Source organism: Echinops telfairi, unplaced genomic scaffold (assembly GCF_000313985.2).
Source record: "Echinops telfairi isolate 266 unplaced genomic scaffold, ASM31398v2 ScPeMD7_7410;HRSCAF=8448, whole genome shotgun sequence".
Classification (NCBI taxonomy): Eukaryota; Metazoa; Chordata; class Mammalia; order Afrosoricida; family Tenrecidae; genus Echinops; species Echinops telfairi.
The window spans coordinates 13,318,049-13,334,568 of NW_022111310.1; the positions used below are offsets into that span (position 1 = coordinate 13,318,049).

Below are 16,520 nucleotides of genomic sequence, written 5' to 3' on the forward strand. Positions count from 1 at the left end.
AATGAGACGGGGTCAGGCATTGCCTCCACGCCAGTCTCCCTGTCAGGGATTCCTGTCAGCAAAAGAAACCAAGAAACACTGTTGCTTTTGAGTTCTCACCCTCACACTAGGGGGCCCTGCTGGACCTCCTGGGGCTGAGGGTGCTCCAGCTCAGCGCTCCCTCCTTCTCATGCCAATCCCTGTTTCTGTACTAGGCAGCAGTGTTCTCCCCTTGAGCAAGGCTGACCAAGTGTGGGGAAGAGCTGTGTTGTTCCTGGACTTGTAGTCCCTACCACCCTCCATCGACTCACCAAGGGAACAAATGTTAGGAGTGTCGAGAATGTATGAGGAATGAGCCTGGGGACACAGAAGGAACAGGACTGTCAGTCACTGCCATCTCGAAGCTCATGACTTAGAGAGGTGCAGGTGCCAAATATACCCTTATATATATATAAGGGACACAGCTACATCATTCGACCATTAGAGCCCTAGAGATCGAGTCTATGTTCCCACTGCCCTGGAGACCTATGTGACCTCTCCTTGTCCCCCCCCAGACTCCGGCCTGCATCTCCCCCGCCCCACCCCGTCCTCCTCTTCACTCACTGTCCTGTGTGATCTCTTGTCCCAGGACCTCCAGGTAAGCTGCTCATTCCGTCTAGAATTTACTCCCTGGGGCTCAAGTCCAGTGGGCCTTCCTGTACATTAAGCGCTCACCTCCACCTTGGTGGGCTTGGGGCCCTGCCTGGGTGCTGCCCTTCTCTGGGATGTGGCCCTTTGTACCAGGCTGATGGCCTTGGGGTCACTGTCTGGCGTGACCTGCCTCCTTGCTAGGCTGTGCTCTGCACCAGAGGCAGGGCCAGGCCTCCACAGGAGCGTGTTGATTTTGAAGGGCGAGGGTGACTTAGGGCCTACGTGTACGCCTGGGGGCTGCTTCCCACTTCCCTCATACTGGAGCGTGCCACCTCTACAATGCACTGAGCCCCAACCCCTGAACCTATATGCGCAACTGCTCGGGAATAGATTCCCTGTTTCATGCTAGTGAGGTCATGGATTAGATCTTAATCCTAATTACTTCTAAGTGGTGTCTTAGAGAAGGAGCGGAGTAAACAGATATAGGGACATACACACACATGCTCCTGCAGGGTCTTCAGGGGACTCAGATCCTCCTGAAACTTGACAGTCTAGACCCCAGCTGGAGGACCATAGGAGGCTGAGCTCGAGAGAACTGGGCCCAGAGGCTGTAGGCTTGCTGCATTTGGGGGAGCCCTGGGCATAGGAGAGGCCAGGTGAGAGGAAATGAGCCCTTAGCCCAACTGCTGTCGTGCGCAGGACAGAGAGCTGCCTGGCTCACAGCTGAGCCTTTTTTAACAGAGCCTAGGGAAAAGAAAGATGGTGAGAACACCCTTTACCAGTTACACGGGTTCTATTGTTAAATTGAGCAAAGTTATTAATAATTTTTGTTTTGCTTTTGAAAAATTTACATTAGAGGGTGAATTGAAGATGCAATATATATTCCGACTCAGCATTTTCTCCTAAAGAGAATTTTTAACAGTACGAAGCATAACCAAAGGACAGCCTCTGGGCCCAGACCTATCTGGGTTTGAATTCCAAGCAGACCCCTCGCTGGCGGTGGGGCCTGGAGCACGTTGTTCCTCTGGGCCTCCACTTCCACGGCTGTGAAAACGAGCACCGCGGCAGTGCCGTCTCAGGCTTAGGTCAGTACTCCACCTTCAGTACCCAGTAAAGCGACACCTTACTATAAGCAACAGGTCCTCAACAGCTAGGACAACTGTTGTTACAGGCCCTGATTTCACGGAGCTTCTTGACAGGTGTTTCTTTTTGTTGCTGTTGTTATAACTAAGGCTGGACGGACATCCTCGTGTCCTGGTGGTGGAGGTTATGCTGCTGACATGACGGCGCGAATTCAGGTGCAAGGACCAAGCTGGGTGGCCCCGAGCTCACCCTGACTCCAACTATTCCTATGCCACTTACCTCGATTCCATCCTTGTGGCCCCTATTTCACCCAAAGCCAGGCCCCTTTCTACTCCGCACTTTGCCTCCATGGATATCGCTGCGCGGTCCGCTGGCCTCGGCTCACCTGGCTCTCTCATGCTGTGCGCCATCACACTGTCAGTCATGAAGATGGGGCTTCTCCCACGCTGCTTCCCCCAGAAGCAATGGCCCCAATGCCTAGCACACTGAACCCTAACTTCTCTCTTAAAGAGCCAGCTCCACTCACCGAGTCACACCTGATGGCCGTGCCTTTACAAAAAGAAACCCAGTGCCCTTGAGTCTGTTCTGAGTCTAGTGACCCCGTAGGACAGAGGTGAACTGCTCCTGGAGGTTCCCAATGCTGTCACTCGTTACCGGAAGCGGATGGCCTCATCTTTCTCCTGTAGGGAGGCCGGTGCGAACAAACCCTTTTGGTTAGGAGGCCCGAGCTTAACCTACTGTGCCACCAGGGCTGTTTCTTACACTGTTAAGGGCACAGACATTCCTTCTCTCCACCAGACGCAGGAGCTGAGAGGGTAAACCCTGCTGCACATGTCATCTGGGGCTTCTCAGTGTTTAGCACAAAGAGCTCTGGTGACTTACGTATTGGACTGCTAACCTCTAGGTCTGACGTTCTAACCCACCAGCCGTTCTGTGGGAGAAAGATGAGGCTTTCTGTTCCCATAAAGAGTTACAGCCTCGGAAACCCACAGGGGCAGTTCTATTCTTTCCGACAGGCTCCCTGTGAGTCGGAAGAACTGGACAGCAGTCAGTGAGTGAGCGAGGTTCGCCCAGAGCCGGACTTGGTAAAAGTTCAAAGAATGACTGAGGTGCAGGAATGACCATGCTGGCCCTGCACTGCGGCAGCTCTTCTCTGACTTCTGTCCTGGGCACTGCCCGGGAAGGAGTCTGAAATTCCAAGAGGGTAAAAGCGCCTGTGCCAGTCTATCCACCGCGTCCCGACCCAACACCTTGAACTGTACGTGGCTCTTGGGTAGAGGATGCTGAAGAAAACCTTGAGGAAAATCCCTCCCAACTTCTTCAAGCGAAAACCCAAACAAAACAAAACAGTACTGTTGGCGGGCATACTTTCAAAGCAGGGTTCAGCAAGTCATTTGAGCTAGTTTGCACCTACCAGGGGTAGAAACTTGTGCAAATGTACTTCCGGTACACGGCGATGCCCGCCGAAGCAACCCCGATCATCAGATCCAAGTTGTGCAGATCCTGTCGAGAGAAAAGGGTGTGAAGCCACCCCCAGAACAGTCAGGTGGTCGCTCTCCGGCGACTTCCCCGCACCCACGCTTGTATACAGAGCAGTACGTCCAAGCCTTTGAGGGGAGATTACTGGAAACAGACAAAACTCCCCGCTTTGTCCATACTTGAGGTCCGAGGACTCAGCACCGAATTCTCCTCGAGTGAACAGACGTGCAGCCTGACAGCTGGTTCCGGGACTTACAGGGAAGCCCATTCATTTCAGGATCACTGACGTGAGTGTTGCGTTTCAACACCTTCTGTGAGATGACCGCATTAACATCACAGAGGCCGCTCCCCGCCACTCAGCCTCAGACACCTCTGGACCACCAGCACCGAAAAGCCTCGAGCTGTTACAAGAAACTCACTTCCGTAGAGCCCACACGGACACAGTGGCCCTATAGGACAAGGGAGAACTGCCCTGTGAGTTTCTAAGACGGTAACTCTTAACAGGAGTAGAAAGCCTTTCTTTTCTCCTAAGGAGCGGGAGGTGGTTTAGAACTGCTGATCTTGGAGTTAGCAGCCCAATGCATCCCCACTACTCCGCCAGGGCTCTTGGCTCTTACCATGTGAGGATGAAAATTTAGCCACATCGACCTGCTGACTGTAGACCCAGTTGAGAAAGAAATATTGCCTGTTAATTTAATGTATTGTTAAAAATGAAAATTTGGCAATCCTAACTGTGCACATGAACACACGAGCCCATACGCACATTTAATATTGTTATTAAAAAAATAACCAAAAACCAGTTCTTAACAAATATGGATGAGATTAATGGGGATTGCTGAACCAGGTCCTGATTGCCTAGCTTACGGCTCCCTTCCTGGGAGAGTCAACTGATTACATTAGATTTGGGTTAAGCATTTACATGAATTAGAAACAGGTTTGCTGACATGGGGCTCCACACAAGGGACTCTGAGGTGAGGGTAGGTTATGAGCTCTGGGGTGTCGTGATGACACATTGGACTGCTCATTGCAAAGTCCGCCCAGCTTATCTGAGGGAGAAAGATGAGGCCGTCTATCCCCATAAAGATTCAGCTGATCCCAGGGCCGATTCAAGGGAGGTTGGCCTATTTGGATAGTCCAGTTCAGGAGCCTCGATGTTGCAGTGGGTGAAGTGCTGGGCTGCGAACCGCAAAGCCAGTGGTTCAAATCAACCAGACACTCACTGGGAGAAAGACAAGGCTGTCTGTTCTTAAAAAGGCTTACAGCTGTCCTATATACTCTGTCAAGTTGAAATCAACTCCACACAGCAACGAGTTAGTTCATAGTCAAGTTAGAATTCCTGGTGGCTCAGTAGCTAAAGCAATTGACAGTCATCTTAAAGGTGGACGGTTCAGACCCACCAGCCACTCCAGGGGAGGAAAACACACCATCTTAGACGCCCTATGGGGAAGTTCCACTCTGTCATATCGCTCTGAGTTGGGTTCAGCCTGGCGGCAATGAGTGGTTTGCTCCTGTTTTGGCCAGGTGGACCACATTTAGCATCTGTGAGGAGGACCCTGTGAGCCTCCACCTCATCAGGGCAGCTACAGAACGAAAAGGAAGACTGTAAGCTGTTCCAGGGGGACAAAGGATGGTCCAGCAGCCAACTTCTGAACCCCAGTTTTCTCCTCTATAAAATGGGATGATGACTGTTCTCACTAGGGTGCCACCATCCTTAAATGAGATCCGAAACATGAAAGCATTTAGAACAAACGGCCAGCACCGAGGAGATGCTCAGTCCACGGTTCTGCTCTGTCCTGGGGGTCACTGGGAGTCAGAACTGACTTGATGGCTGTGTGTTTGGTTTTAAGAGTATTTTTCTTTTTTTCTTCTTCACTATACCAACACCATGATAGATATTTTTTTGAGTCCTTATTTTGATATCTAGCTATTGAGCAGAGATGGAAACTAAGTGGGAGAATCTCTGGGCTCATTAAGCTGCCATTTGGGGAAAAAGTCGGCCATAATCTATAGACAGTGTCAGAGAAAACACTTGTATTTAGTCTCCCTGCCCCCTACCCCCCCGAAGGAAATGGTCTTCGGCTACAAATACAAACATTGGTTTTTATAAAAAGTAATCAGATAAAACACCAGCAAAATCCGGCATTACTTCACAAAACCATTCAAATAGCTAAAAATGTCTTTTGGTTGGTTATCCCAGGAAAGAAGTAGCATCACCATGAAGTTTTCAAGCTCACAGAAATGAAAGCCCAGACAGAAATTTCGACCCGACTCAACAGGCTTCACGTACCCGCCCGCTGTGCAGCTCCACGCCGTAGAAGTCCAGGGTCCGAGCTATGTTGATGTAGCAGGACTCGGCTTCGGACTGCTTTAGGCCGCTGCAGATGAGAAACAGAGCCCCCCCAGTGAGGAGGGGTAAACATCTGTGCAAGGGGCACAGCCCCGCTCTCAGGTGACTGAATGCTGTCATACAGGGTAAACAAACTGTTCACCTAGACCCTCCTCCTCCTCCTCCTCCTCGCCACGGAATTGGACTTCACCAGGCCTGCTCCCTTCAGTGGGCTCTCAACAGCCAATTAGAGAAAGCCCCCTCCTTTCCAAGTTCTCAACCCTTTTATTCCAACTTGCTCAACTAATAAAGCAGTCCTTTCTTTCTGCGTTCAGCCTCTCAGCGGAGCCTCCAACCTCCAAATGTCACTGGCCTGGGACTATTTGGGGCGCTGACTTCTGTGGACGGATGACTGGCTGAGGCAGCTTAGGAGGTACGCTCGTTGCCTGGTCTTTGTGTTCATGGCCTTCGCAAGCCAGCCAGGTCCCCAGAGCCGGGAATCTCCGTTGACTGGCCCTCATTTAACTGGAACTAACAGGGGCCCCGGGGCTTTGAGTGAAATGAGGAAGAGAGAGAGGTAGCCGTGGTCGCTGAGGCTTACCGGAGGCATGTGCTGCAGGGCGGATGCTACTTGACTGGGAATGAGGCAGTTTTCACAAACCAGACCCAGGGAGGGCTGGGTACTCCCCTCTGCCTGTGCCTCTCTGTGTCTCTCTGCGAAGCACCTCTACCTTGTGACGTATGGGGTCGCCAGGAGTCAGAACTGACCTGATAGCACGGTGCTTTAGGTAGTGGTTCTCAACCTTCCTAATGCCACAACCCTTTTATACAGTTCCTCATGTGGTGGTGACCCCCCAACCATAAAAATTATTTTCGTTGCTACTTCATCACTGTCATTTTGCTACTCTAGTGAATCGGGCGACCCCTGTGAAAGGGTTGTCCGAGCCCCAAAGGGGTTGCAACCCACAGGTTGAGAACCGCTGCTTTTAGTTTTTGTTATCTACCCAGCAGTGCTGAAGGAATAGCCCGTTCTGTGAAGCAAGGTAAACTGCTCACAGGTGCTGCCTGGGAGGGCCAAGGGGTGGTGCGGTGATCGGGTTTTAACATGGGCATGTCCTCTAGGAATTCACAGACTTCAGTGGCATGGCTTTCTGAAGCAGCATGCTGCCACCATCACCGTACACTCCCAGTGAACCTGAGGCTCTATCGCCCTGCTGGACAGGCCAGCTATTCTGCCATCGGAACAGGTCAAAGCTTCAAAAGCCCCGGCACCTTGAAAGCGGATTCGTGAGCAAACAGAAGAGGAGGTGGCATCCAACACCTGCTGGTAAAAGGGCTGTAAGTAGCTGGCCGCAGTCCCAAGAGCCGACCTGACCTGTGCTGCTCATGGAGGGATTCCACCTTGGCTAGAAACTCATCGCTCTGGTCTGGAATAAACCGGCTATCGGAGAGATATCCTGAACGATGGATGGAAGAATTGTAGTCCCCCAAATGAGCTGTTAAGACATGAGGAGGGGAAATCATAATTAGGTTTGCCTTTTCAGCATGATCTGCATTGACGAGCAGCCACGGCACCACAAGAGAAACATTCCTGGAACCTACCCTCTGTACACGGACTGAAATCCATTTTCAACATTAATTGAAAAATCCGTCTACATCTCAGCTTCACATGAGCTCCAGATTCTACACTTATTGTCTGCACCCTCGCTGCAGGATAAGCGCTCATACCCCTAAAAACCAACCTAATTCTCACCTTGCGCAAGGCCACACAGGGCAGGAAAATAGGGTTTGAACCAAGGTCATATTCCAACCCCACTCCTTCTCATTACTCTGGTTAGTTGGCGGTTTGTGCTCACACTCCCAGATGACAGTGAAAGCCCAACATCCACTTGCAGGGTCCCCAGGGGGATTAAGCCTCCGGGGAATCCCCTCTAAGCACATTCCAGGATGTGACTGGCCTTGTTATCAGGCAGTTTTGCAAAGTTGAAGATGGGAGATGCAGTTGGGATAAAATGTAACACCATTTGATTTTTCCTTATGACCTATTTTAAGTTTGTCCCAGTTTTTAGTATTTTCTGTGTTCTTTTTGCCATGGTGGTTTGTTCTTGGCTTTGTTCTGTATGTGAAATGCAGGCTAGGTACATCTCGAGAGACAGTAACTGGTGGGTTGATACACGGGGACATGGGGAGGGGTAGGAGGAAATGGGAAGCTAATGATACCCACAAGAGGGAAGAAAATGTTCTAAACTTGATTGTAGCGACGACTGCACAACTCTTCTTACTCTTCTTGATGTGACCGAACCGATTAATTAATTTTATGATATGTGAATTATATGCAAAACCAAAACAAAGCCCTTGGGGCAATGGTACCCTCTGGATGGAGGGGGTCAAGGGTCAATTCTGGAGAGAAATTTGGGGAAGAGCAGAAAGCCAAGTGATTTGGGTCGCCCTGGTCAAGGGTAGACCACGAGGGCCAGTCCAAGGTGGCCTGGTCACGCCACAGCAGGAAATGACAGTGCGTGATGAAACAGTGTGGCACACGGCATGACAATAGTGTATCTCTTGTTATTGTTGGATGTCGGGTCGTTGCCGCTCAATGGCGACTCTATTTGGCTGAGTAAAACTGTCCCAGTGGGTTTCCTAGGTTATAATCGGATGTTCTCATTGGATGGACAGACAAGTCTTTTCTCCAATAGAGCTGCTGGGTAGCTTCTGACTGCTGACCTTATGGTTAGGGAGGTGAATGTTTAAGCACTCTGCCATTAGGGCCGCTTGTAGGGCGTTTATAGAAAACCCTCTGGGTGCCCTGACAACAGGGCCCGAAGCAAGGGAAGCCTGAGAAAGTTTTAGAATCACCTCGTCCAAACCCCTCATTTTCAGGGGTGTTCCGGAGAGGAGGGGCTTGCCCCTACTGCAGAAGCATTGCTCAGCAGAGTTCAGAGCCCCAGCGGTATTCCTCCCCCCACCAGACTCCTTGCAGGGAAGGGGCCCCCAAGCTGCACGGGCCACTTGTTGGTGACAGTGGTCATGGGCCCCAAAGGGCAACCAACACTGCAAGTGGCTTTCCTGAGTCTCCAGGCAGTCCCGTTAGATGTCACTCTGCTGGACTTATGAGCTCACAGAGACCTCTCTGGATCTTGCTGTGGACCGCCATGGCTCTGGGGTAATGAAGAGTCCTTGCTGCCCACGGGAAGAGCAGCTGAGCTCTCCTCCCCAGGGAAGGGACTTCCTATAACCGTCCTAAGCCATTTACTCTGTGCAGTGCCCTGTGCTAACCACTAGAGGGACACAAAGTTACAATCATACCCAACATTTTCAAAGCAGAGGTGGCTTCCATGTGATCCAATTACGTCATCCCATTTGACGCTTGTTGTCACCCATTGCTTTTATCCCCATTAGACAGATACGATCATGGAGCCTCGAAGAAGGGGCTTGCCCATGTTGCATGGATGGTGATTTGCAGCCAAGATTCTGATCCCAGAATCCACATTCTTGTGGGCTGTGCCCCAAATCCTGGACTTAGACTGCGTGCCTATTTGTGGGGAGGCTGGCAATGACCGCAGACAAACCAGTGCTTCCATGAGGGACGCAGAGGCCTGGTGGTGCTGTCAAGCAAGCCCTGGAAAGCTAGCCACAAGGTCAAGTTCAAACCCACCAGCTGCTCGAAGGGAGAAAGACGAGGCTGTCTGCCTCTGCTCCTGTAAAGATTTACAGCCTTGGCACCCGATAAAGGGTTGCTATGAGTCGGAACAATCTAGATCAGTGGTTTCTCAACCTTCCTAATGCCGAGATCCTTTCATACGGTTCCTCATGTGGTGGTGAGCCCACAACCATAAAATTATTTTCGTTGCTACTTCATCACTGTCATTTTGCTACTGTGATGAATTGCAAGACCTTTGTGAAAGGGTCGTTGGACCCCCAAAGGGGTTGCGACCCACAGGTTGAGAACTGCTGGTCTAGAAGGCAGCAAGTGCATTTTAAGGGGATGAGGGAATAGTTTGTCTTTTAAGCTCCACACTTTCCTCTAGCTAATAATCGGCTTCGTTTTGCCGCAAAGCCAAGCCAGAGTATGTCCCAAGTCTCCAAGGGTCTGGCCTTGTAAGCTCTGAGAAAACCTCTTTGGCCTGGTGTTCACCCCACTCCAGCTAGCCCTCTGAGGCTGCTCCCTCTCCATGTCTCTCAGCGGTGACTGGAGAGACGTTTGCGGCCCTGGGGTTCTCAGGGAGATGGAATCCCATGAGGACGGCAGAGGCTGTGGACAGCGGATGCCCTGTGCGGGATGCGCCTGCTGTGTCGTGGGTTCTGCTGGGAAAACCCTCCTTTGCCCTAGAGCAGCGTGCAAGTCAAGGTAAGAGGTGCCCTTGCTGCCCAGCAGGCCTCCTCGGGAAGAGGTGCCAGGACTCGGTCCAACAGGGGAGAGCCAGTGACCTTCTTCACACATGGGTCAGACCAGCTTCCCCTCGCGACTTACATTGCACAGCATAGGAGGCCAGGACCACGGCCGAGTTCAGAGGGCAGGCTAACCTGTGAGGAGAAAAACACCTTAGGGAAGTCATGACAAACAGCAAGAGCCTGGCACACTCCCAGATCGCAGGTAAGGCAGGTCCTTCTTCCCTGGACCAGCCATTGAAAGGCCAACAGCAACACGGACTGCACACGACCAGGTCCGTTTTATGACTGTTCTCCGTCTAGGAGAGAGCAGTGTCAATAACCCCACAGAGGTTTGATTTAACAGGATAGCTTTTCATGTTTAAAATACACACATTTTAGTACAGATAGCCATGAGGTGAAGGTCCATTTGGCCAGCTCTGCCCAGTCAGGAAAGGTCTTTACCTTCCATTCCCAAGGAGAACGAGGAAACTGTCCTCTGAGATCAACAGGCGGCCACCTCTTTCTAGTAAAGACGTGAGACGGTGTTGGGGTTGCTAAGGAAATGCCCGGGCTCTACTGGCACCAGTGAGTCCAATGGTCTGTTTGCTCTGTTTTCCTGCCCAGCACCCATTCCTCATCAACGGACGACTCCAGGCTGGACACTCTCTCCTTTCCTCTCCAACTCACGCCCCTTCCAAACCCCGTTTTGCCAGTGGAGCCCCCTCAGTCTTGTCGAGGTTCAAATCCTTCAACAGCTCCTCTTTCCTCCATTCAGCTACCCCTCACCTGGTCTCCCCAGGGGTTCTGCCAGTACACCTGGAGCAAGGCTCACTGCTCTGTGGAGGAATGCAGTGGGGGAAATCGGATCAGGAGCAGCAGGGGGGAGGACCTGCAGGGTGGGGCAGGCCCGAAAGCAGATTCTGCCAGGGTGTGGGGTCGGGGTGTGGGGGTGATGTGAACTCCCCCAACCGATGTTTTTAAGCATTCTTCCCAACAACCCAGGGGCAAGAGGGGACCATGTGCTGTTTCTATCCAGGGCAGCCCATGACGTTCCTAAGATGTGAGTCACCACTCCACCTCTGTGACTAGTCTGTACAGCTGGCCAGGGGTTCTATCTTTCCTGTCCGCTGCCTGGTCTGCTGGTCCTAAAGTGACATACACAGACAGCTTTCCCTAAATTAGGGGACCCAGTCTTTCCCTGTGTAACTGTATGTTCCAACTCCAACTTCTACCTGATCTATCCAAGTCTACAGGTTTGTCCCAGGGGTCCTCACCATCGGTGAGTGCGTGAGGAAACCCAGCGTTCTCGGGGACAGCAGGCAGAGAGACACTTGAAGAGGAGTGGCCATTCACGTGGACGCTAGTGAAACTCAAGCCAGTGTCCCTTCTGAGGTGAGCAGAGCAACTAGGGAGAGCCTGGGAGAGGCCAGACCAGCCGGGAGGAGCGCTTCTATGAGGAAGGGAAAAAAGACACACTTCCGATGGAACCATGTGGAGACGGTCGTTAGAAGGTGGCCATCCTGAAAAAGTACCAAAACGCCTGTTTCTATCCGCAATGTAGCTACAAACGGGCGCTGTGCTCTTAGAGAGACCTCTTTCTTTTCCTGTCCAGCAAGAGCCTTGACAGAGAATGGTTCTGGGGGAGTCCAGACAGGACGGAGGTGACATGCTGGCTCCAGGCCAACAGTCCTTAGAGGGAAGCTAACTACGCTCAGCCATGGCGGTCAAGACGTCCGCAGCCACACGTGGCCAGCACCACCGTGACGCACACCTGAGCAACATTCTGTCTTAAGAGACCCGCTCCTCAGAGGTGGTGAGGGCCACCTACAGACCTCCAGGAGATGCCAGGGATCTAAGCTCGGGCACGGCCTCAGGTGTCTAGTGACTCGGGGGATATTTCCCCTGGGGAAGATAAGCACGAAAGGGAGACATTTCTAACATTTGGGGGGCTACAGAGAAAGCTCCCAGAGGGCAGGGGCCAGGCCTTCTTTGGCTCGCACAGTACTTGTCCCACAACAGATGCTTGCAGAATTGTGGGGAAAACAAATGAGTGTTTCAATCGCTTCAGCGAGTGGCCTGGACCAAGGAGAGGGCGGTCATTTCAATCTAGCGGTATCCAAAAATGTAGCAAGGCTGCTCCTGAACAGAAAGCTCCCCATCCCCGGGAGTGGCCTGGCAGCGGTCCAGAGGCCGGCACATTACGCCGTAGGAGGAAATCATGTCTGCCGACCATAAGATCAGCCAAGTAACAACAACAATAACCTTCCATTCGGAGGCTGCTAAACAATCAGGCTCTGATGACCTTCTCTTCACGACCACTCCTGTTCCTCACACCGCCATACTCGTTGTCATGCCTCTGTCTCTAGCCCGGACCCCGGCCTGGAATTTCCTAGTGCCTTCTGGGCTCCCCTTGGGTCCGTTCCGCCATTGAGATGGTCCCGATCTACAGAAGTGCTGAGTCATGAGCAGATGCTTGTGTCTTTGAGCCACACGCTTCCCTGAGAGAGAAGAATCATCCCAGGGTCTACGTGGATGTAAACGAGGCCCGAACTGCCTTCCTGAGGATGAAGCCCATTCCATATTCCGGGCCCTCCCTCGTTCCCTGTAAGCTTCTCGGGTCTTTACCAGAAAGATGAAGGCACCTTCTGCCCGGAAACCGAAATAACGAGAAATGAACTTTACCAACCCCAAGCCTCTCCAAACCGAGTCCGAGGGAAAAGCAGATGCCCGCAGCCTCACGCGGCTGCAGCACAAGATGCAGCGTCCGGCACTCACTCGTTCCCGGCAGATTTAATGTTGCCACGGGAAATGCATGCTCACTTGATCAACCGGAAATTTTGCCCATCTGACAACCAACAGGAAAAGAAAAGTTCAAATTTCTCATTACCTTCCGTCACAAATGTCCATCTTCAGTTGCAAGAAATACAAATGCCTACAAAAAATGGTTTCCATTAATTTGTATTCAAATTGAGACAAACAGACACAGTTTGCTAAGGGTAGCTAGCCCCTGCACATGGGAAAACATGGACTCCAAGAAGCACATGCCTGGCTGAGGCCTCAGGCTCTTTGGAACACTGTAGAGTCCCCTCCTGGTGACAATTCCTACCTCCAATGAGGGGTAGGAATAACTTCTAGCCAGCCTCAGCCTAGCATGTGCTCTTGTGGGACTGCTGAAAGCTGTGTGTGTGTGTGTGTGTCCGGTGGGTGGGGGGAACAGGGAGTAACCCACTACAGATGGGCTCCTGCTTTGGCCGGGAAGCCTCCCGCCCTCAGCCTGGGCCATCCTCATGGAACTCAGGCACGGTGAGCACCCGGCCCCACAAGCCTGCTGCACAGTCAGCCCACATACACTGCCGAGGCGCTGTTGGGAACAAAATGCCAGCCTTACACACCCACGGGCCCTCTGTGTGAAGTTGCTGAGAGGAGGAGGGTCTGCCGAGACATCTCCTTGGCTGGGGTGCAAACATGCAGCTGGGATTTCCCCCCTGTCCCAGGAACCATGGGTGTTCAACACAACCAAACAGGCTCATTGAGGCAGGAATGCGGCCAGGTCCTCCTGGGTGCCAGCAGCTGCAGCTTCAACGCTGGGACTTGAGTTATGGTGGCAAGTCAGCGCAGGTCCCTGGGCTGTGGGTCCGCTCCCTGGTGTGTGGGCAGCAGGGACCCGCAGGCTCACAGCACGGGCGGCACTGACCAGGGCTCCCCCGGAGAGGGTTATATTTAGGGCAGTGGCACACACGTGACACTCGGCTGTGAGCACCCACTCTTTGTAAAAACCCACATTCCCATAGGGCAAACACTTCCCTGTCTGGCTGAGAAGGCAAACAGAAAAGCTGCTGACACATCAGACAGATGCGGCAGAAGGGCTGAGGGGCAGGGGAGCGGCCAGGTTGGTAATTTGGGCAAGTCAGTCTCATTACCCCTCTTATTTATACATGTACAGGCCACGGCGCAGGCCATGGACACAGGACTGCTTCTCATGGTAGCTCTTCTTCCTGTGTGCCCACGTCTGGGCAGTTTCTGACCCATCACCTCTTTCATCTCAGAACCTCCCCACCCCCTGCCCGCCCCCCCACTCCCGACTCAGTAGGTACCCCTGTCACCGAAATGCTTAGGATGGATTTAGCAGCCCTGACAGTAGGACGTTGGTTAGAATTATCTTTGGCTACTTACAATGTGGGAGGGGCTGACGAGGTTTTCGACTCCTGTAAAGACTCCGTCTGGACACCCACACCAGTCCTACCCTGACCTGTAGGGCCGCTAGGAGAGGAGCCCCCTCCTCGAGGGACCCACAATGTGTTCGTTAACACTTGACACACACAAAGGGGCCTCACAGAGCTGATGGGAACACTCCACGATCTTTTCCTTCCAGGGTCCCACCAACTTCCTGAAGCCCCCTCCTGCTGGCTGAGTCGCACCTACTCAGAATCTATTCATTCTGCCTCGGCTTGTTTTTATGTGCCCCCAGCTCGCCACTCAACCAGAATGAAATGGTCTCTCCCACATGCTACAAAGAGAAGGGAGCGCAGGGTGGGAGTTCAGAGTTCACCCAATGGCAAACTGTCGAGCCTGTATCTTCCCAGAGACAGGCGTGAGACGGTGAACCTAGACGTCACCCTCTACCAAATGCCACCTACCTTGCCAGTCTAGTCACTGAAGTTTCGGTGGCAACCCCACGAGGCCATAAAAGAGAAACCGGAGGAGTGGGGTGTGACCCAAACGTAGGAGACACCTGGCCATCTCCAAGGTTTGAATCTGAGGTTGCCAGGTACGTGAAGCTCCAACCCAGCAGAGTCTGGACGGACTTCCCAGCAGCAGCCACTCGGGGGGTTGGGGGGCTAGCTCGGACATTGACATTGAGACCCGCATTCAACCACCCGAATCAGACAGCGTTACTGAGAAGACATCACTGGCATGCCTTCCTTTGGAAATGTAATCATCAAGCCTAGAGTGAGCCTCCCGCTCATCCACGACCTTGATTCCAGGGAAAAAGCTCTGTGTATCCCTGCCTAGATCCTAAAAAAGAAACCAAAAAGCAGCCATGGCAATGACTTCCTTTCTGCTCCCTCTTTGACTCCTCAGAGCTCAAATCCCTGAAAAAGGAACTCACTCTGGGCTCGGCGAGACAGCTGGGGCTTAATACAATTAAGCCCGGGGATACAGATACGTCACATTTACGTGAAGAGCAAGGTGTAGGTGTGCACACATGTACACAAAGATGTATGTAACCAAAATCAAACACATGGCTGTCAAGTCTACTTCAACTCAGCAATTCTATAGTGCTCCCGTAGGACAGAGATGCAACTGCTGGCCGGCCCAACTGCTGACTTTCCCTGGTGGCACAGTGGTGAAGTGTTTGGCTGCTAACTGAGAGGTGAGTGGTTTGAACCCACCAAGGGGAACGATGTGGCAGTCTGCCGCAGTAAAGATTCACAGCCTTGGAAACCCTATGGGACGGTTCTGCCCTGTCCTATAGGCCCTGTGTGTTGGAACCAAGGTGACAGCAATGGGTTTGGGTTTAGTACATGTACACACACACACACACACACACTGTTGCTTAAGGATGTCTTAAAGAGAACTTAGTCTTTAGTAATAATACCCTGGGGGAACCCTGCCAGAGGTGTACAAAACACATCTTAAAAAAGTATGCCACCAGTTTGGTGTCTCTCAACTAACCTATGGAGCAGGACATTTCTATGCCCCGCGCCGCGCCCCCCTCCCCCATGTCCCATGGGATGTACAAAAGCTGCTGCTGGAGAAAACAAAGACACCACGTGCATTTCCATGTGGCCGCCCAGAGTCATGGGAGACATTCCTTCTGCTGGCTTAACATGTCACTTGATAGTAAACACAGCGCGTCTCCAGTGTCTGCTATTTTAGAGGAGAGAGGTGTACGCCGAGGCCAAAACAGTCAAGGATTCATGTTTGGCTTCTGAACATATTACCCTGTGAGCGTGTGCTGATCATGTGCTAAGAAAGGGAGAAGGAAGGAAGACGTGTGGGCTGCTGGCCTGAGACCCGTGGCTTCCTCGGAGCCGGGCGTATGGTGGCAGGAAGCGCAGCAGAGGCGCCAACCACCCACAACAGCCTGGCTTTTCCCCTTCTCTAGTTTTCCTGTGAGATGGTTTCCACCTCTGAGACAACGAAAGGCAGCCACACCAAGAGGGCTTCCTGCTGTGGGTGGGGAGAGAAAGGAGTTGCCAACTGAGTTGGCACCGTCTGTACGTAAACAGCAACAATGGCGCTGCGTCCTCCCTGTCCATCCACTCCAAACCACCTGTTCCCCACCTCCAAAACCCACGTGCCAGTACCACACCGGGCCAGGCGGACTCCTGGCCCTCGGGGGTAAACAGCTCTGATCAAAGTCCTCTGCCCTTATCTGGTTCACCTGGTTTCCTGCCACCTGCTGAGTCACCTGGGAGAGGAGCTGGGCCAAGAGAGCCTACGTTCCTCTCTAGCTCTAGCAAGGTGGGGGTGCGATGGGGGCATGCTTAGTGGGGCCTTCGTGTTTTCCCAAACAACCTCAACTTGAGCCCTTCTGAGAGACTGTCTTTGGTGACCCATGGGTGCCTGTATTACATGTCTCACCTTCCAACCTGTTTGCATTCCTAAGAGATGGCTGCACTGAGCAAAAGCACCTTGTGCAGTAATT

The 16,520-nt window shown here is 52.4% G+C and overlaps 1 protein-coding gene across 1 annotated transcript in view; it reads right to left on the reverse strand.

Moving 5' to 3' along the window:
- PTPN3 (protein tyrosine phosphatase non-receptor type 3) overlaps positions 1-16,520 on the reverse strand; it is a 152,963-nt gene that overhangs the window by 46,537 nt on the left and 89,906 nt on the right. The window contains exons 5-9 of the mRNA XM_013006811.2: positions 12,756-12,800; positions 9,969-10,021; positions 6,873-6,993; positions 5,459-5,546; positions 3,107-3,195 (exon numbers count right to left, since the gene is read on the reverse strand). Of these exons, the coding sequence (XP_012862265.2) occupies positions 3,107-3,195; positions 5,459-5,546; positions 6,873-6,993; positions 9,969-10,021; positions 12,756-12,800 (396 nt within the window). The remainder of the gene's footprint in view (positions 1-3,106; positions 3,196-5,458; positions 5,547-6,872; positions 6,994-9,968; positions 10,022-12,755; positions 12,801-16,520) is intronic.